The following is a 21398-nucleotide window of genomic DNA, read 5'->3' as shown; positions in this document are numbered from 1 at the left end:
TACCCAACTGAAATCATGATTTATTTTTTTTCCCTTGAAGAATATGTATTTTTGGGGGTGCCTGGGTGGCTCAGTGAGTTAAAGCCTCTGCCTTTGGCTTGGATCATGATCCTGGGATCAAGTCCCGCATTGGGCTCTCTGCTCAGCAGGGAGCCTGCTTCCCTTCTCTCTCTGCCTGCCTCTCTGCCTACTTGTGATCTCTGTCTGTCAAATTAAAAAAAAAATGTATTTTTTATCTCTATTAAAACACCTAAAGCAACAATAACTCAATAAGAATGTGCAAATCCCACACTCAGATTCTGGGCTCTAAATGCCATTTCTTTCCAGAAGGAACAAAGGCTCTTTGGAGAAATGGCCCATCCCAGATCTGGGCCAGAAAACGTAGAAGAGGAGTCCAAAGTCAAAGCAGCTATTGAAAAATACTGAAGTTATGTTAAAAGGCTATGGGGGCAAATTTGTAGGTTCCCATCCAAGATGAGTCCATTTGAGCATCCATGGTATGTATTTAGGAGTGGGATGACCCTATTGGAGGACCAGACATCAGTGATGGAATATGGAAGCAATACAGGATGCTGAAAGGCTCATCTCTACTACCCAAATCAACTGCTCTGTTAGCAAGACTTTCTCCTGGAGCTGCAGCTGGGCTGTGGTTGGCTCCAGAAAGGAACAGAGTGGGGGGTGTCCATGTGTCCATCCGCAGATGAATGGAGAAGCAGGGATAACACCAAAGAAAAAACATACAATCCTATTCATATCCCTTGGTTGTCAGAAAACCTTCAGTTCTTAGATCTCTCCACCCCATCTCACAGAAGTGTACCCACCACAGGCACAATCCTTTAAGAATTCTTCCTCTCTCTGACTCATGAGATGGGGGCCCATGTGCCCCTTCCCATCGTGGGAGTAAGTTGCTTCTCAAGGTCGTGGTCTCCTTCATGTGCTCTCTCTGCTGCAGGATTCTTCCTCCCTCCATCATATACTAGTCATCTCAGGGGGATCTTAAGGCAGCCCGGGGTGGAAGCCCCAGTACCTTACCATGAGTCAGCTACTTCTCGTGACTTCTCCCAGCACTTGGCTTTGTCAGCTCCTGAGGAATGCACAGTTTGTCCTTGGCATTGTTTGGGAGCCTTGAACCTGAGGGAGACCAGGGCCTGGCTTAACTGCTGAAGCCAAGAGAGGGCATGGTGCTGACTGGAGGCACTGCAGGATGTATGAAGAGACACACAGCCCTTGCATTCAAGGAATTTATAAAGACTGGGAAGGAGAGTGCATAAAAGTGAGATAGCCTTCTATGAGTGGCACAAATCAGAGCTGATTTGGAAATCAGAGTGCTTAACACACAGTGTACACTAAACCATTCACTAACCAACTGATCAATAAAGAATGGTAAAAGTAACCAGTGGTGTTGCAAAGAAGGGTATATTCTGCCTTCTTCCTCTTGCACTTGTCATTCATTGCATCTTCGTGTTCTCTGTGTGGCTTCATTTCCCCCTTCTCTCTTCAATCCAGCTCTGTAGTTCATTATCTTTCTCCCTTGAGAGTCAGGCCACTCTGATAGCTTTGCCTGTTGCGACTGTGCTAATGCAATGTGCCTGGCACCCACCCTTCCCTAGACTCCTGCTCCATGTCTTGTGTTATCATTTTCCAGCATCATGCTCAAAGCCTAGCTTCCCCGTGAGGCCCTTGACAACAGCTCCCCTTCTCTAAGATTTCCTCCACTGCCCCTAAGTGGGCAGCCTCACGCTCAGGTAGGACAGTTGACTTGAGCGAGCCCGTCAGTTGTGTGCCAGTCTGTATCGTTTGTATGCTCCCTGATGCGTGTTCATCTCATCTCACCATCTAGGCAGTTTACTTTTAGAGGCCAGGTTGGTCTGGGGTTTTGCGTTCAGTAGAGGACCCCAGAGCACACACCTAGAGGCTCAAGGGGCCCTTGCCATGAAAAGGTTTGGAAGGATTCTAAGTGGTGCTGCAGAGTTGAGTGTTGGTGTTTGCACAGGGCAGTATGTTGTTAAAATGGTGCTTGGGAGGGACTTTCTGGTGCACTGGGGAGCAGAGGAAGGGAAAGGAGCAAGCCAGCCCCTAGGGGCTTCCCCGCAGGGCTGCAGCAGGCCTGAAGGGGCCCAGCAGCAGGCAGGCCTCCGCCTCTTCCTGAATTCTTATCTTCATCTCACTCCTTTCTCTTCCCGCCTCTCCCCAGGGCTCAGCTCCGCAGAGCTCCCCATCTCTGAGGCCGTTTTAAAGATTTTACAGCTGTCCCCATGGCCTGAAATCTCCCCCATGCACCTCTCCAAGTCACCTCTAGTTCATTCGTCAGTGCTCAAGTTAAATGCCAGTTTCATACAGGACTGTTCCCTGGTACTCCTGACTAGGCTAGGTCCCCTTGTTGGACAAAAATAAATTAATTTTGTAATTAGCTGTAATTAGTGTGTGCTATCACAGAGGCTCCTTGAAGACAGACATTGCATGTTTTGTCCACGGCTCCCTCCCCCGCACCAGACACAGCATCTGCATGGAGTGCGCATTCACCACGGGCCTGTGAGAGGCTGAGAGAATAGGGAGGCAGCTTGGCCCCTTCTGTGGTCCAGCTCACTCCACGGGGGCTTTTATCTCTAGCTTGCTCTGGGCAGTGGACACTTGAGTGGATGCAATTTGATCTTGAGGAGGTCTTCTGGGGGGGACCAGCAGGCATTCTGAGGAGTTGGTCCCACTGAGTGGCTGTCTTCAGGCAGAAGGAGCTCATGTGTTATTTCCCAGGTGGAAAATGCCATACATAATCTCAAGTGCTATAAAATAATAGTTATTTTAAAAATTGTAAGACACACATAACTTTAAAGATTTTTTTTGAAAAAATTTATTTATTTGAGAGACAGAGATCAAAAGTAGGCAGAGAGGCAGGCAGAGAGAGAGAGAGGAGGAAGCAGGCTCCCTGCAGAGCAGAAAGCCCGATGTGGGGCTCGATCCCAGGATCCCGGGATCATGACCCGAGTTGAAGGCAGATGCTTAAGCGACTGAGCCACCCAGGTGCCCCGACCATCTTTATCATTTCTGAGTGTACAGTCGTGTTAAGCATATTCACATGGTAGTGCAAACAGTCTCCAAAACGTTTTCATCTTGCAAAACTGAAACTCTGTGTTCCTTAAACAACCCCCGCGTCCCCTCTGCTGAGTCCCCGGTAACCACCATATGACTTTCCCCTTCTATGAATCTGATCACTGTGGATCCGTCGTTTAAGTCTAATCATGGAGTACTGGGGGGCTTTTCGTGATTGGCTTATTTCCCTTAACATAACCAAGTCCCAAAGATTCATCTGTGTTGCAGCATATGTCAGAATTTCCTTCCTTTTTGAGGCTGCACTGTAGTTCACCTTATATATACACTGTATTTTGTTTATTCATCTTCGGAGGGACACTGGGCTGCTTCTCCTCTTACTGTTAAGAATAAATGCTGCTGTGAACATGCGCGCACAGAAGTCTCCGGGAGACCTTGCTTTCACTTCTTTTGGGTTGAAGTGGAAGCTGGGTCGTATGGTTATCCTATTTTTAATTTTTGGAGGAACTGCCATACTGTTTTCCATAAATAAGAACTTTTTAAAATTTAAAAAAAAAATGTGACAACTTTACCATATGGTGGCTCCTTCTCAGTCGTCCCCTTACAAGATCATTCATTTATTCCAACAGTCCTGCCATTGATGTTGGTGGCCTCAGTTGTTTCTTTTAGGGATGTCTTTGGAGTTTCTCATGCTGACGTAAGAGAGCAGAGATAATAGTTTATGTAGATTGCACTTTGCAGTTTTTGCCGTGATTTTGTGGAAATTCAGAGTTTGTGTTGCACAGGGGGCATCCACACAGATGATTTCATTAAACTACCCAAGTAAGTCCACCTCTGTCTGGTCTCCCCGTGGCTAGTGCTGCTTCTCCAACCAGCCTGCCATGCACTCTGATGGCCTTGTAGACTACGGGCAGCACCTTTTGGCTTCCGTGCTTCAACAGTCTTCTACGCTCTTTCTTCATGGTAGTGATGGAATTACCAGGCATGTGGTACGTGAGACTCTGTGTTATCGCTCTGTTCTCACTGGGGTGCCCCATGTGTCTTATTCTGGAACGTGTGCCTTCCTGGAAGGCTCAGTGCTTCCGCGCAGTGTGCCTTCTGCCTGCCTTGTCTCAGGGTCCTTCACATTTTCACAGATGACCGCTTGTTCTGGAATCATCTCCTTGGCCTCTTACCCCCACCTCTCAGTCTGAGTTAGACGCAATTCAGTGGACCAGAATGACACCCCTGCTGCTCTGTCTTGTGATCGTTTCCTCATCTATCCTGACTTTGAACTCTGGGAGTACAGGGACTACATTTTTTCTATCTCTGTGTTTGGTACAAGGTAGTCACATATACATTGATGGGCTAAGTAGTGGTTTTCAGTGAGGAGGTCATGTCTGTACCCCCTCCAGGGACAGTTGGCGATGTGGGGGGATGATCTGGGCTGTCACACTGGAGGGGTTGCTACTGGTGCCTGGTGTGTCCAGGCCAGGGATGCCGCTACATTCTCTGGTGCCCAGGATAGCTCCCACAACAGAGAACTGCTCAGCCCGAGATGTCAGTAGTACTGGGCTTGAGTAGCTCTAGGCTGAAAGAATGAGGTGGGTCATTGTAGGATATTAGTGGGTGAAACCCATGGCTCTAGCGGCCCTCACTGCAGCGTGATAATATCTACTCCCTATGTTACAGTGAAGTAGGCACAATGGTTCTAGATTGAGAGAAGTAACTGTCCCCGAGAAGCACTGGCAGTTTTTGTAAGGAGCATTTTGAGGTTCATCTCAATGATTTTATCACAGTGGCATTTCAAGTAAATGTCCCAGTAGCATCTAAAGAGCGGGGGCCAGACATGCTGAGCATGTTGCATGATGAGAAATTGCTGGACCTCAAATGCCCGTAGAACTTCCATTCGATTGAAAGACACCATTGCACAGGAAGGAGCAGAAGCCCACTGGGCAGTCCTTGGTAGCTCTGGGCTATGAAGAATCAAACCAAAGACACTCGCCATTGAGTAGAAGGCAAGGATCCTGAGCTATACCAACGTCCAGTTTCTGCCTAGTATGCTGAAAAGCAGGCAGAGCGAGGGAAGGTGTGCAGACTCTGCAGGTGGGCTTGGAGCCTGTGCAGGGACCCCTTCTAGCTCAGCCTCTCACCTGGAGCTGTGAACCAACCCCCTCTTCTGTGCTTCAGACAACATTGTGGCTTCTGCGTGTTTGTGACGCAGAGGGTGTAAAGAAAAAGTTTATAAATTCAATTCATTTTTGTCTTGCTATTCCCTTTAAAAAGCAGCACTGCTGGTTGATTTTAATCTTTTCGTATAATTGATTTTGAAGACTATTGCTTAAGAATTAAGAAATACAGTATTTAATTCATTACATTTAAATATTAACTGGAACATATGAAATTTCATGACACTAAACATTTTCTCTGTCATTTGGGTTTTGAGAGTACTTAAAAACACTAAGGAATCTGAAATTCCTTATGAAAAATGAAGGTGTAAGTTTAGATTTATCTATCAAATAGAGAATTGATCAGGTATGGTTTATATTTTGATAAGCAATCACATTACTAAAGTCTCATTGTAAAACTGAAATCACACTTTTCTATTAGGAAACACACGACATTTATACTCAATGATATTCAAACTCACTATCTGTAGAGATTCCTGGTTGAGCTTATCACTGCCTGGAGATTGACATCCCTTGGCCTTCAGTGAGTTTACCGATGGTTCAACCAGTTTAGCTCAGTGTACATTCGACATGGAAATGAAATGTCTCCTCTTAAACTGTGACCATCTGAAACGGAAGACAACACACATGTAGATTTCTTGACTGTCCTGGGCACCCATTGACTAAGCTGTCCACCATACACATTCTTCATGAGAAGAGGAGAGAGAAAGGAGTCAGTAATTGCAGGCACCAGCTTTCTAAATGGTTTGCACAGTACTCAGGCCCACAGAGATTCTCTTTTGCATGCCCGTCTCCAGTTGGCCTCTGCAGCCTTTGGCTGTTTTCCCCTCTTGTTGGTCCCTGCAGCACTGCCTTGCCACTGCCTTGGTGAATGTCAAACACTTGCCACTTCCATACCCAGCATTTCTCTCATGCAAGCTGCACACAAAGGAGGCGGCCCAGGAGCTCAGAGAAACCACAGCACATCAGAAAAACAGACAGACAGGCCCCGAAGCAGTCAAGTGGCAGACCCAAGAGCACACGTGATGGTCTCCTTTTCATGCATGTTCCTTGGCAAGATAGAGGACTGCTGGGCTATCTTTTGAGAACCAGTCAGAGTTCTTGATTCTACTCACGTCACCATTTTTCAGCAAGCATTTTTTTGCAAGGCTGGCCTACTTCTGAGGGTGCTGCATGGAGAGCCCCCCCCCACCCCGGTATCCTGCCAGGAGTTTCCAACACCTGCGTGCCTTCTCACACGTCTGCCTTCCGGAGCTATCATCCGCATTCTCGGTATCCACAGGGCTGTGCAGCTCATTCTGGTTTCAAGATAAAATCCCAAGTTCCAGATTTTTCCGAGACAGTATTAAATGCATTTCTTGTTGTTTTTTTCATAATGTGAGCATCACGAGATAGGTAATGAACTGTTATTTAGGATGTGAAAACCTGTCTGTCCCTTCATGTATAGAAATGCGGAGAAATGTTTATACTTCTCTGTCCTGTGGTCTGATTTTCCCTCTTCCAAGGGGGTTATGGTTGACTTCAGTAGGACTCAAAAATCCTACCTGAGGGAAGCCGTTGGAACTACTGTCTTGGCACAACATTCCACATGTGTCTGTTGAGTGACTGGATGGACGGACAGATGGATGAGGAATAGATGGTCAGATGGCCAAAGCTCTTCTCTCCTAGTCTGACAAAATGGATGAATAAGAGGGAGCTCTCTGTTAGCTCTGAAGCAGAGAAGGCAACAGTTGTTCAGTGCGCCCTGTCTTTTTAGAATAACCTAGAATCTTCTAATAGTCAAGAGCTAGTTAGGTTCCCAGAAACATGAAGAAGGGGGTTCTTTCCCTGAGCACAGACCCCCACATGGGGTGTTTCCTCACAGCCAGAGGGAGCACGCTGGCCCACGGAGAACCATTCGAGCACATGGCGGATGTGTGTCAGAGACAGCGCGCTACATTTAGCGGATTAATGCCTAATTCATTAGGCCACATACTCCCTGAGTATAGACGTTTGCTAAATTACTTGAAGCTTAACCTGAAAGCAGGAAAATTCAATTTACTTTAACCACATTGACAGTTTTACAATTTCCTGCCTTCTCTCTTCTCATATTGAATGTCATTGAACATAATCATTGTCCACCTGGATAGTTTATTATGTTTTTGTAGTGATGTCCTCAGGGAATGACTGGGACATGCTTATGCCTCAGAAAATGACCACACAAGTGACTTGATTTTTCATAGGGTGGGTTTTTTTTTTTTTTTTTTTTTTTACTTTCTCAACTATTGTACACAGTCATTTAGCATGTCTTGTTACATTATTGTGGTCATTTGTACTCATTCCTCATTTCCCCTTCTAATTTCTGTGGTGGGCTAGGATACCATTAGGCATCTAATGTGCCACATAAATAAATTATGCCTAAAGTAAGAGCACAATGCTTCCAACTGTTGCTCTGAGTGACTACCCTTCCAGTCAAGGTCATAACCTTTGTGTGTAGACTTGGCAGTCCAATCAATAGCTCCTCTTTTTTTTCTGAGCAACTCAAAGGAGACAATATTCAAGGAGACAGAATTCAGGTATCACCCTTATTGCAAATTAAGCTATTATTTGGAAATGTGCTCTATCTGCAGGTAGGTAGACTTCCTAATTGTGAGCCCTAGAGTCATGGAGCTTTATCTAGCTGTTCAGGGGCTGTGTGGGAAACATTGAACTCTTTGACTCAGGACTGGTGCTGGAACCTTGTAATACGGAGAGATGCCACCCAGACTCACACCTCCTCCATCAGGGCTGGGTTCTGAGAGAGAGGGGATAGCATGCCTGGTTCCTGCTCCCCAAAATGCTGGACAGGAATCACTGAGGAAGGAGCTAGAAGCACAAAGAAGCCAGTCTGTAGAGGGAAGAGTTCCCTTTCCTGGAAACCATATGAGTGGAGAGGAGTTTCTCTGTAACAGCGATGTGTTTTGACTGCCCAGAAGACATTAAAAATTTTTTTCTTTTGAGTCCTTGGTTCTCCATCAGGTCGTGGCTGTGGCTAGGTAAGTAACTTGTAGGCAGAAAGAGATACATGTGCTATCAGCGTGGAAGTGTGACTCATTTATGCTCCAGCTTCCTCCTTTTTTTTAAGATGAAAAAATCATTTCCAGAATCCTTCTGCAAAATTAGTTTGTGGAAGTATATGGATGAGGTTCCTTTATGAAATAGGCATCGGTAAAGTTTGAATCCCCAAGAGCAAGGATTCTTTATGTCTGCAGACAGAAGCCTTCAGAAGTGGATTATCCTCACTGGGCACCAGCATTATTTATGGGTAGGACCTGCTCAGCCAGAGTATTGATCTCTCCAGGCCACTCAAGAGATGGCCAGTAAAACGCCATTAACCTGCAGTAAAAAGCCAGAGCATTATAAGATGGCACAGCTACTATGGAGAACAGGTTAGAGATTTTTCCAAAAATTAAACAGAGAACTGTTGCTTGATCTAGCAGTTCCACTTCATGATATATATATCCAAAAGGATTAAAAGCAGGTCTTCAAGAGGTATTTGAACACCCAAGTTCAGAGCAGCCCTATTCACAGTAATGGAGGGATGGAAACAAGCCAAGTGTCCATCAATGGATGAATGGATAAGCAAAATGTGTAATGAATGAGCACAATATTGTTCAGCCCTATAAAGGAAAGAAATTCTGACCCATGCTGCAATAAAGGCTGAACCCTGAGGATGTTATGCTAAGGGAAATGATCCAGTCACAAAAGGACAAATACTGCATGATTCCAATGACATAAGGTACCTAGAAAAGTCAAATTCATAGAGACAGGAAATAGAATGTGGGTAGCCAGGGTTGGGGGAGGAGGAGATGGGGAGTTACCATTGAATGGGCATAAACTTGCAGTCTGGACTGATGGAGAAGTTCCAGAGATGGATGGGGGGCGATGGCTGCACAATGACGTGAATGTACTGAATGTCACCGACCTGTGCACTTACAAAAAGTTAAGAGGGTAAATTTTATCTTATATATTTTTTACCACAACAAATTTTTTTTAAAAAAGAGTGGGTACACTCTATGAGAGAGCCTGAGCTATGAACCTCAAGGAACAGAGGTGGGTTCCATCTGGGAGAACGGCACGTGGTCTGGGTGTCCATGAAGACAGATTCTTCTAGATGGCGCCAAAACCCAACAAGTCCAGTTCTGTGAGCCATGCAAGTATATTTGTAATTGCTTAGTTCGTAACAGCATATTGTTTTTCATTACATTTTGTCAGGAAATTTTGGTAAAATGCATTGTTATACTACTAGACAATCTTAATAATGTGTCAGAGAACAACATACAACTTTGCTTTGGCCAAGGATATAATTGTGAAAAATATGGCCTCCTATTAATTAGAAGTGTTATAATGATAAGTTCATTGAAACAAAGAAAAAAAGTATGATTTCCCTGAAACAAATAAACCTCTATTCAAAATCCGAATCAACCTAATATGGGGGGGTGGGGTGGAATCTTTGACAGAAATTAAAAGCCAATTAAAAACTGCTCATCATGACACATTTATTCCTAAATCCCCCTCCTCTCCTTGCATTCATACTTATAAAGGACAGAAAATCCTAGGAACTGATGATCTTTTGTTGACTGAGCATAATGATGTCAGAAGTAAAATTACCTTGAAAGTAATTTTGAGTGGTGTCCCTGGAAATGTACAATTGGAGGAGCCTGAGCAGAGCTTAATTATATGACATTAAAAAAAGATATTTGGTGTAGTGATCCGAAGAGGCATGTGTACCCCAATATTTATAGCAGCAGTGTCCACCATAGCCAAACTATGGGAAGAGCCTAGATGTCCATCAACAGATTAATGGATAAAGAAGATATAGTTTATGTATACCATGGAATACTATGCAGCCATCAAAAAACCCCACCAAATCTTGCCATTTGCAACAACGTGGATGGAATTAGAGGGTATCATGCTAAGTGAAATAAGTCAATCAGAGAAAGACAATTATCATATGATATCACTGATACGAAGAATTTGAGAAATAAGACAGAGGATCATAGGGGAAGGGAGGGAAAAAAATGAAACAAGATGAAACCAGAGAGAGAGACAAACCATAAAAGACTTAATCTCAGGAAACAAACTGAGGGTTGCTGGGGAATGGGAGGGATAGGTTGGCTGGGGGATGGATGCTGGGGAGGGCATGTGCTATGGCGAGTGCTGTGAAATGTGTAAGCCTGATTGATTCACATACCTGTACCCCTGAACAAATAATACATTTTATGTTAATTTTTTTAAAAAGGGGATATTTGGGAAGATTCTAGATTCTGTTTGCAAGGTCTTCTGAAGGGAGAGCTTTTAAAGGAGGTTAGGGAATTTTGGGAAGGAATAATGTGCCATCTCTAGCATGTTGTAAAACTTTTCCTCTCTCCCTGGAAATTTTCAGTAAAATCGCTGTCTTTCATTATGGCCTGGTGAGGTCTATGGGCTTTTGGGGAAGTGACAAAGTGCCAGTGGTTTTTTGTAAAAAATGAGTCAAGGGCCTTTTCTCACCTGGGTTGCAAACTAGATACTGAACCTCATTGTAACTTCTTGCCTTCTCTTAATTTCAACACTACCAAGCCAGGGCTGCCTCTATATTTGTGAGGGTAAACTGAAAAGTACCTCTTCTTACTGTGGCAAGTCAGTTTCTTTCCAAATGAATTATCCCAATATCCATATGTAATCTTTTCTCTCTCACCTTCCCTAGCCTTCTCTTCCTAATACCTGAGGGCTTCTTACCCCATTTATTTCTAATATAGTTTGAATGGAAGCTTCCTTATGGAAATGGAACCCTCAGTATGGGGTTAATCAGCGCTAGCTGACACAGCAGTTAAACCCCCAAATCTCAGTGGTTTAATGAATCAAAGGATTAAGTTCTCACTTCTAGTACATGTCCATCTCAGATTGGTAAGGGCCTTGTTCCAGAGTCACCAGGTACCCAGGCTGCAGGAAGCTCTGCCCTCTTGCAGATGAAATGTCTTAGAAACGTGGCCTCTGAGATTGCCAACTAAAGAGAAGCATGAGATGGAGGAAGCCCTAGCTCATAACTGTCCAGGCTTTGATGCAACGCCAGCCGCTTCTCCTCATCGTCCATGGGCCAAAAGTAGTCACATGACCCTAGCCTGACAGCAAAGGAAGCTGGAAAATGCAGGGGCCCCGTGTTTAGTGAGCACAAATTCTCTCTGTGGCCCACTAACCAGAGTACTATGAAGCCCATGTTACATTATAATTTAAACAACTTTGAATATAATTTGTGTCTGACAGGATGCTAATCTAGTCTCAGGACATTTGCTGCGTTTTAGTCTTCCTTTACCAGTTTCTTCAAACTCACTCTCTAGCTTTAGCCTGAATTTTTTAGACCTGAAATATATAGACATGCTAAGAATAAGTGCTGGGGACTACTGGTGGCCCCTGTCTCTCTTTCTCTTTTAATTTTTCTCTGTATTCCTCAAAGTTCATTCCAGCTTCTCCTCAGGAGGTCTGTGTGTAAATGGGAAACTTATCTACTTCCAGATAGGGAACCTGACTTTATTTCTCTCTCTTGCTCATTATCTATTATCATCATCTATCTAATTTGTTTTACTTAATCTCTCATTCAGTTATTTATTAATTTATATTTATTTGTGGACCTTTTTCCCGTGAAGTAAAAGCAAGTCAGTGTAGTTTTCCTTTTTCTTTATTCTTTTTGTGTGGCCATGTTGTTTATGGAACAGTCTTACCTAGATGATGGACTGTTGTGGGACCACGGTGGGTTGGGCCATGTTGTCCACAGGCCCATCAGGTTCAGGTTGAAGGAGAGACTACACTTATCACTGGATGATTTCTTGAGATCCTTTAGTGAGGTGCATTGATAAAAGCGTCTTGCTTTTTATTGAGGCTGTCCCTCATATTACCTTGAGACACTGGGATCTATTTCAATCTCCAAAGATAAGAATTTAGTTTAGGAAGAAGTAAAGAACCTGCGGTTCTCCATGGTCCTGGGAGAGAATTAGGATGCTATGTGGGGGAGCCTGCAGAATGGGACAGTTGCTTGGATCCTAGTGATTATTTTTGTTTCCTGAGGGGATTGGACAGAACTGAACTGAACTTTACCATGATCTCTACGCTCAGATCCTTTTACACTAATGTAACTATCTTCCTTTTGGAAGCAATGTGCCATTTTTTTAAAGTTTTTTATTTATTTGACAGACAGAGATCACAAGTAGTCAGAGAGGCAGGCAGAGAGAGGAGGAAGCAGGCTCCCCGCCGAGCAGAGAGCCCGATGTGGGGCTTGATCCCAGGACCCTGGGATCACGACCCGAGTCGAAGGCAAAGGCTTTAACCCACTGAGCCACCCAGGCGCCCCCGGTGTGCCATTTTGTGGCTCCTTGCCTGCATTAAACCACTAGGGAAATACATGTCCTGATAGTGTTAGCCTACAGGAGAGCAGAAAAGGAAGGAAGGGAGGAAGGAAGGAAGGGGGGAGACGTTACATTAACCTTTCTCCTTCCTTCTTCCCTCTGTTCTCAACAAGACTTTTTGTGCTTTGTTGAAGGAAACAACATCTCAAAGGCCTTTCTTCTGGCTTTGCTACAAGCAGACGTGCAGGAAAGCCAGACCAGGCTCGGGAAAGAACTCATAGGACATGGGAAGGCTGAGTGTAAAACACCCTTTTTTCTGTGGGACTCCTGCCTGCAAACGAAATGTTGGGCATCCACACAACTCGTACCAGAACCTGAGAAACAAAGATTTTTAAAAAAACCTAAAAAGATAGCAGCTCTTTCTCCTTGGGCATCACAACCAGGAAAACTTGTAAAGCCAATAAAATTTGAGATCTGGCCCAGTTTGTATTCAGTGAATAGTCTGACAGTGCTTTCAGATTTAATACAAAAGAACATCCTGCAAATGCATGAATTTTTTCTTTCTTTTCTCCTCTTTAGGCTTTTCCTCCAAATGCTATCACTGCGTTTTTTTACTGCAGTTCAGTGACTGTATTCTTCACAATCATCAAACTGGTCAGTTACCGCCTACACCTCATGTTCGATAAAGGAGAAGTAATTCAGCAGAAGCCCTCTAGAAAGAAAGAAAAGCCAAATAAAGACAAAGAGGCCAACAAGGAACATATAACCAATCACAAAATTCCAAGGTAGCCTTTCTATTCATGTGTTGGTTCATAATTTAAATGTTTTAGTTTTGGTTAAAAAAATATTTTTTTCATTTACCAGTTGTTTATAAAAATACACCAATATGGACAGACACAAATATGTACACTTTTCTTCTCTTGGAGCATACACTTAAGCATAAAATTGATATTGATAATCAAGATGGTTTAACTATTAATGTGACCTTATACCGTGCTCTGGAATTCACTTGCATTAGGCTTAACACAGCAAAATATTTTACTCCAGCATTTTTATCTTGTCATCTAAGTGCTTAGTGCATGCCAGAGTAGTTTCAAAAAGAATATGTGTGTTTGTTGATATTGAAGTAATACACTGCCCAGAGCTGAAAAATCAAGTAATTCTTGAATGTCATTGTCACTATTCTTGCCCTTATTTCTGACAGTTCCTTTAGAAAGCACATCTTATTTTAAAAGAAGATCCATTATTCTCCCTTACAAACAGCATTTGAATACAGTGAATATTACAAAATAGAATCTAGGGAAAGGAGTTGGTTTGGGACAATGTAAAGTCCTAGTTCACTTTGATAACATCACTGCTCTGCTTCTCTGTGCTTTAGCAATAACAGGCAGATTAACAACGGCAAAAAGGAGGAAGCTCTTCCCAGCCTCTCCACGCCTCCGCTTCGCTGCAGCTCCAGGGGCCAAAACATAAACTCTCACCACTCCTCTGGGCCACTGGTCAGTGTCTGATTTTTCCGTTTCTTGCTGTTCTTGTTGCACAGTGTTGATCCTGCCTAGAATGGGAGTGTGCAAAGATAGAAATTCTAGTTGTGGATACTGCCCTCGTGCTGGTAGTGTGCCACATCTCAGAGTGCAGAAGTGACGTCAGGGGAGCCCTTGGCCATGAAATGAACACTTGGCAGGTGCTGGACACACCACACCTGGGCTGGTCTGCTGGCTGCCCTACCCTGCCGGGCCTGTGGCTCTGTCCTGAAAAGCCGATCAGCCGACCTTGACTTCTTTCCTCCTCTCCTGCCTGTCTTTCGCTGTCTTCCCCTGGGAGCAGCTGTGCCACTCTGCAGTAAATCGCACCTGTCTCTTGGGAAGTCAATAAACCCCTTTGCTCTGGATGAAACTTACAGGGCTTTATTCACGTCATACAGAGTTGTACATTCTTCTCTCTCCTTTTTACCTCCTTAATTATCAAACTCCTTTTATCACAGTGCAGTGGTCTTGTTGAGAGATCTGCACTTAACCTGTATTTTGTATTCGGTTTTGCTCTCCGTCTGATGAGAAGCTGACTCAGAGAGGACAGTGTATCGTCTCTTCCCCACTTGCCGTTTGGAAAACCAGCCACTGCCGCTCCGTGTCTGCTGACTGCCTAGAAATGGGCACTGAGCTGAGTCTCCTATTGATTTTTGTTTTTTCCATTTTTTTAGGAGTTGCCGGCGCAGGAAACAGTGGAAGATCTCCAAGGTAGAGTATTTATTGTCACCATTTAATAATTGATCACAGCATTATCTTCAGTGACGTGAAAAAGAACTTCTGAAAAACAGAACGTCAGGGAATTAATTTAAAATAAGAACCATGCCTAAGACTGCATGGTTGTATTTCAACTTCATTTCTTCCACTCTTAACTATAATTACTTCTCACATCACGTCTACGTTTCGATTATAATGTTTTTTCAGATCCTCGGTTATTGTCCTTTCTCCAGTGTGTGCTTATTTCATATGGCTCAGAATAGCAGATAAAAAGTAGAACTAATTTACTATTGACGTAGACTTTTTATTGTGGTACTTACATTGAAAAATGACAGAAGAAATGTTATTGCATTTGTATACTGCATTTCCTTCAAGCTACAAATTTTGTTTCTGGAAATGTTCTTTTAAGCCCTGAGATTTTTATTTTCCTTTTTCACAGAGATTTCATTTTATTATCTTTGGATTGCCTTCAGAAGACTCAGAAAACAGTGTTTAGAAGTGTTTAGAGGTCCATTCTCTGCATTTTTATTTTCTTCTAGCAATCCTACTAAGAGAAATTTATGCTCTTAAGTTTTGAAAGTAGCATAAAATTTTATCTTCAGGAAAACAGCTGAAATTAGCACTTGGATCTGAAAACTTAAATGATGCTCCTTTTGTCATTACTCAGCATTCCACGATAATGTGTAAAGGTTTGTTCAAGTTCTTTTTTCTATATTAGTACTACCAAAAGAAGAAGTGAGCTTTAGTTAGGTTTCAGATATGTTAGTTACACACAAAGTTCCATAACAATGTTTTTTATGTCCATTTACACACACACACTCGCATTGTTTTGTCATATTCCACTACTTACTCCAGCTCCAGCTATTAACAGCATTACTCTGCATCCTTTCACTGTTCTGGGCTTTTGACTCCACCATTCCAACTGAAACAATCCCTTCTTCCCTTCCTTGTGCTAGGAATTACAGTCGAGACTTGGCATGTTTCATTTCATTCTGAGTCATACCGAGTCAACTGTACGGGTGACATTTAGAGCCACAACTGTCTGCCAAGTCCAGTGTTTTCTCAACAACACTGCACGAGAGCAATTTTCTTTTCCTTAGGCCAGTTTTGTAATAGGCACAATGGCGTTCTTTTTTAACCAGGTCTCTTGAGTTATAACACAGATGCCATACCAGTCACCCATTCAAAGATTATAACTCAACGGTTTTAGTATATTCACTGAGTTGTGTATCCCTCACATCGTCAAATTCAGAATATTTCCGTTACCTTGAAAAGAAATCCCACACTGCTTAGCCATTCTCCTCAATCTCCCCGTCTTCTCCAGCCCCAGGCAACCACTATTGTACTTTCTGTCTCTATGGATTTACCCATTCTGAACACTTCATATAATGTGTGATCCCTTGTGACTGGCTCCCCTCAATTAGCACAATCTGTGTTGTAGCTTGCATCGGTGCTTCCTTTCACTTTATTGACAATTAATATCCCATTAAAGGGCTATACCATGTTTTATTTATCTGTTCATCAGTTGATGAACTTGGAGTCCTCTGCACTTTTTTTGCTATTATAAGTAATGCTTCACTGAACATTCATTGTAAGATTTTGTGCGGATGTATATTTTCATTTTCTTGGATATATACCTAAGAATGGCATTGCTAGATCGTGTAGTACCTGTGTTTCACCATTCGGGGATCTACCACTTTTAGAAGGCAGGTGTGCCCTTTTACATGCCCATCATCAATACATGAAGGTCACAATTTCTCCATGTTTTTGATGCTACTTGTTATTGACTATGTGTTCAAATATAACCATTCTAGTGGGTATGAAATGGTATCTCACTGTGGCTTTGATTGGTTTGAAATTACTATTATTATTTTTAAAAGATTTTATTTCTTTGACAGAGAAAGAGAGCACAAGTAGACAGAGAGGCAGGCAGAGGGAGAGGAGAAACAGGCTCCCCGCTGAGCAGAGAGCCCAATGCGGGGCTCGATCCTGGGACTGTGGGATCATGACCCGAGCCAAAGGCAGATGCTTAACCAACTGAGCCACCCAGAAGCCCCTGATTTGCATGAAATTAGTCATTTTTTTAATGACCAATGACATTGATGTTCCATGATCATCATTATCTTTAGAGTAATACCTATTCTAGTCTTTTGTCCTGTTTTTAATCAGGTTCTTTTTATTGGTGAATTGTAAGAGTTCTTTATATATTTTAGATACAAGTCCCTCATCAGATAGATTTGCAAATATTTTCCCCACTCTGGGTTTTCTTGTAACTTTGTTTCTGGGGTCCTTTAAATTACAAAAGTTTTTAGTTTTCATGAAGTCCACTTTATTGTTTTTGTTATTGTTGTTACTTGGGCTTTTGGTGTCATGTATAAGAAACCATTGCTGAATCTGAGGCCGTAAAGATTTATTCCTATGTTTTATTTTAAGGGTTTTATAGGGTTAATTCTTTTGGTCAGGTCTATGATTCATTTTGAGTTAATTTTTGTGTATGATGTGAAGTTGGGGTTTGACTTATTTCTTTTGCATAAAGTTTACCAGTTGTTTTAGGATCATTTACTGAACAGACTATTTCCCTCCTCCCCGCCATTAACCTTGTCCTGGCACACTATTGAAAATCAATTGACCATAATGACAATGACGGTTTATTTTTGGACTTTCAGTTCTGTTCTTTTGGTCTCTATATCTACGATTATGCTCTCATCATACCAGCTTGATTGCCGTTGCTATGTAATAAGTTTTAAAATCGGGAACTGTGACTCCTCTAACGCATTTTGGCTATCCTGCGTCTTGTACATTGCCCTGTACATCAATTTCTTAAAAAAAAAAAAAAAAACTGGGATATTATAAAGATTGTATTAAACCTTTAGAAAAATTTGAAGAATTGGCATCTTAACAGCAGTACATTTTCCAGTCCATGGATTTGGGATGTCTTAACATTTATTTGGAACTTTGAATTCTTTTGACGATATTTTGTAGTCTTCAGTGCATAGGTTTTGTACTCTTGTTAAATTCATTCCTAAGTATTTTTTTAGATGCTGTTATAACTGGGGTTGTTTTCTTAATTTTGTTTTAGCTTGTCTATCACTAGTGTATGGAAATTGAATTGATTTTTGCACACTGGTTTTTATATTGTACAAACTTCCTGAATGTTTATTAGTTCTAAGTTTTTTAGTGGAGTCCTTAGGATTTCCTATGGACAGAGTGATATCACCTGTTAATAGAAATCTTTGGCTTTTCCCTTTCCAATCTAGTTGCTTTGTATTTATTTTTCTTGACTAATTGCCCTGTGTACAATTTCCAGTACAATGTTTATTGGATGTTGTGAGAGTGGACATTGTTGCCTATTTCTTATCTTATGGGATAAATATTCAGTCTTTTACCATTACATATGATGTTAGTTTCGAGTATTTAGCCTGTATCAGGTTGAGGAAGTTCTCTTCCATCTCAGGTTGTTGAATGTTTTTGTCATGAGAGGGTACTGGATTTTGTCAGAGGGTTTTCTGCGTCTAGTGACATAATCATATAGTTTTGTTATAGTGTCTTTCTTGACAAATATTGCTTAGTAACATGGTATGTTTTTACAGTTCAAGTGTTAAGGATAGAAAACAAATGACTATATCTGGGTGGATTTCATTGCTAAGCGATATCTCAGTGGTCATTTTAGGCCACCTATTTTTCTTAGTTTTCCAGGTAGGAAATTCATTATGGCCATTTTTATGTAGGGTATTGAGGTATGACATGCTAATGTATTCACAAAAGACCCACTTATGAGCCACACTATGACTTTATTCATGTATATGCAATACGGTGTAGTTGACCAACTATCTTCTCTTGGCTTTTCCAATTTTCCTGATTGGCTTCCCTGTCAGTGACCTTTGATTAATCCTCCTGTTTCACATGCTGTTTCACATGTAAAGGCTGGAGTATCCTTGGTCTTGGTGTTGGACCCCTTTCTCTTCTCCAGATGCCAGATCTCCTTTGGTGATCTTATATCTAGCTTTAAATACCGTCTATGTGATGATGGTGAGTAAATCTGCTTTTCCAGTTTGGAGCTCTATCTGGACATCAGTCTCATGCAGCCGGATGCTTTCACCTATTTCCTCCTGGATGAGTTTTCTAACAATTATATTAAATGGATCACCACTTGATCTCCTAATTGCTGTCTCTAAATCTGTACTTCCTCTGGTGTTCTCCTTTTCAATGGACAGTCCCATCACCAATCCCATTATCAAAGCTTTAGAATCAAGGGGTTTTCCTTGGTTTGTCTTTTCCTCGCTACTTGTAGCTTTAATCTATTGACAAGTCTTGCCAATTTTACTCCAAAACGTATTTCAAATTTATCTGTTTCTCTCCATGTCCACCCCCACTGCCCTAGTCCAAAACACCATTATTCATCAACTGCAACAGCCTCTTCTCTGGTCTTTCTCCTTCCATTTTTTTTTTCCTTTATGAAGGTCTTATAGTACTCTTCTCTTCTTCAAATTTTCTCATACTTCTGCACAGTCTATCCCTCATACAGGTTCTATTTAACAACCTAGTTCAGATCATGTGCCCCTTTGAAAAACTTCTGCTGGTTTCACATTCTTCTTTTTTTTTTTTAAGATTTTATTTATTTATTTGACATACAGAGATCACAAGTAGGCAGAGAGGCAGGCTTCCCGCCAAGCAGAGAGCCTGATGCAGGGCTCGATCCCAGGACGCTGAGATCATGACCTGAGCCGAAGGTAGAGGCTTAACCCACTGAGCCACCCAGGCATCCAGGTTCACATTATTCTTAGCATAAAATCCAAGCTGCACACTTTGGCTTATACATGGACCCTGCCGGCCTTGCTGATCTCTCTTGCAAGTCTCATTCTCCCTTTGTTTTTTCTACTCCAGCTCCATGTACTTTCTCTCTCTTCCTTAAACATGTCAAGTGAGTTTCCATCACAGGGTCTTTGCATTAAATCCTTATTTGTTTTAAAACCTAGGTGATCTTTCATCTCATCTTGTACGTCAGGAGATGTCTTGGCTTATTAATCTGTACAATCTCAGTTGTGTAGTGTGGGAGGTAATGAGGCAATAAAAATCCATTATGAATGTGTTCTATAGATACAACCCAACACCTTGTTCCTGAGGCCCTGCCTGGTGGTTTGGATTTGTCATGCAGTACTTTCAACAAATGCGCTTGATGTTGGGCAGTCAAGGAAAGCCCCTTTGATGAAACAGTATTCAGGTTGAGATCTGAATGGCAAAGTAAAGGAGGCATACACACACACACACACAGACACACACACACAGGCCGTGTGAAGGACTAAAGGAGGGTCAGATCAGGACCCAGAGGGTCTGAGCTCTAGTCTCAGCTCCATCAGTAGCTGGTGAACTTGGACAAGTTTCTTGACCCTTCTTTTCTTCTATTTCCATGAAAAGGTGTCTACTCTGTGTAGTAGGATAACCTGCGTAAGGTTGCTACAAAGTGAAATAAGTCTCACTGTTACCATTAGCTAACATTCTTGAGTGTGGATATGATAATAAACTTGTTTCTTTGGAGGATTCAATGAATATGAACTATGGTTGTTCTTCTAGAACTCTGTACGATCCAGTTATGAGGATAATTTTAATGTATAAGATTAAGCTATAGTTTAAAAAGTCTATGGTAAGTTGATTTTAGCCATTCTGACTGGTGTGAGGTGATATCTTTGGGAGGGAGACAAACCATAAGTGACTCTTAATCTCACAAAACAAACTGAGGGTTGCTGGGGGAAGGGGGATTAGGAGAAGGGGGGTGGGGTTATGGACATTGGGGAGGGTATGAGCTTTGGTGAGTGCTGTGAAGTGTGTAAACCTGGCGATTCACAGACCTGTACCCCTGGGGATAAAAATCTATGTTTATAAAAAATAAAACATTTAAAAAAAAAGGAAAAAAAAAGTCTATGGTAAGTAAAGTTTAGTTCTATAGATAATAATTGCTTAAGGAGTTTGGAAGAAAGATTATTTGTGGTTTAGGGGGAAGTTATATGTTAAAGGACAGGTAAGAGAAAAGCCTTGAGTGGGGCCTTCAGTGACGAGGAGAAAGAACATTCCAGCTGGGAGAGCTAAGCCCAGAGTTTGTGCTCAATTCTTTCTACCAATGTGCGCCTGGAGGCAGAGGAGAGTAAGTGTTATTCCTGCCCACTCTGGGCCTCCTTGGGCCTCTAGAGAATAGTCCTCATGATAGAAGGGAAGGAAAACTGAGGGTATTTATTAATTGAATGACCATAAAGCCAGGCAAGAAAGAACATCCAAAAGATTATCCCATGATTTCAAGCTTAAGAGACTTAGAGAATGAATGATAGGGTCCTTCACAGATACAAGGAAGCTGGGAGGACAAAGCTCACTTTCGGCCACCATTATAAGTATGTATTGTTGCAGATACCATTTAGAAATATTGTGAAAATATATGTCACATCGGAAATGTAAGGTTATTATTTTCCTCAAATCAAGGCCCCAGCAAGCCCATGACTAAGCCCTTGGCCTGGTGCTTCCCATGTCTTTCCTTATAGATCCTTGTGGCAGCCTTAAGAGGTTGGGATAATTATTCCTTTTTTACCAATAGGAGGTTGAAAGTCAGAGCAGGG

At 42.2% G+C, this 21398-nt stretch overlaps 1 protein-coding gene across 1 annotated transcript in view; it reads left to right on the top strand.

The window, feature by feature from the left end:
* Positions 1-21398, top strand: part of PCNX2 (pecanex 2) — a 285897-nt gene that overhangs the window by 15235 nt on the left and 249264 nt on the right. Inside the window, exons 2-4 of the mRNA XM_082718946.1 lie at positions 13133-13338; positions 13932-14052; positions 14754-14790. Coding sequence (XP_082575072.1) covers positions 13133-13338; positions 13932-14052; positions 14754-14790 — 364 coding nt within the window. The remainder of the gene's footprint in view (positions 1-13132; positions 13339-13931; positions 14053-14753; positions 14791-21398) is intronic.

This window comes from Mustela nivalis (assembly GCF_964662115.1).
Source record: "Mustela nivalis genome assembly, chromosome: 2".
Lineage (NCBI taxonomy): Eukaryota > Metazoa > Chordata > Mammalia > Carnivora > Mustelidae > Mustela > Mustela nivalis.
This window is presented reverse-complemented; position numbering and strand designations above follow the sequence as displayed.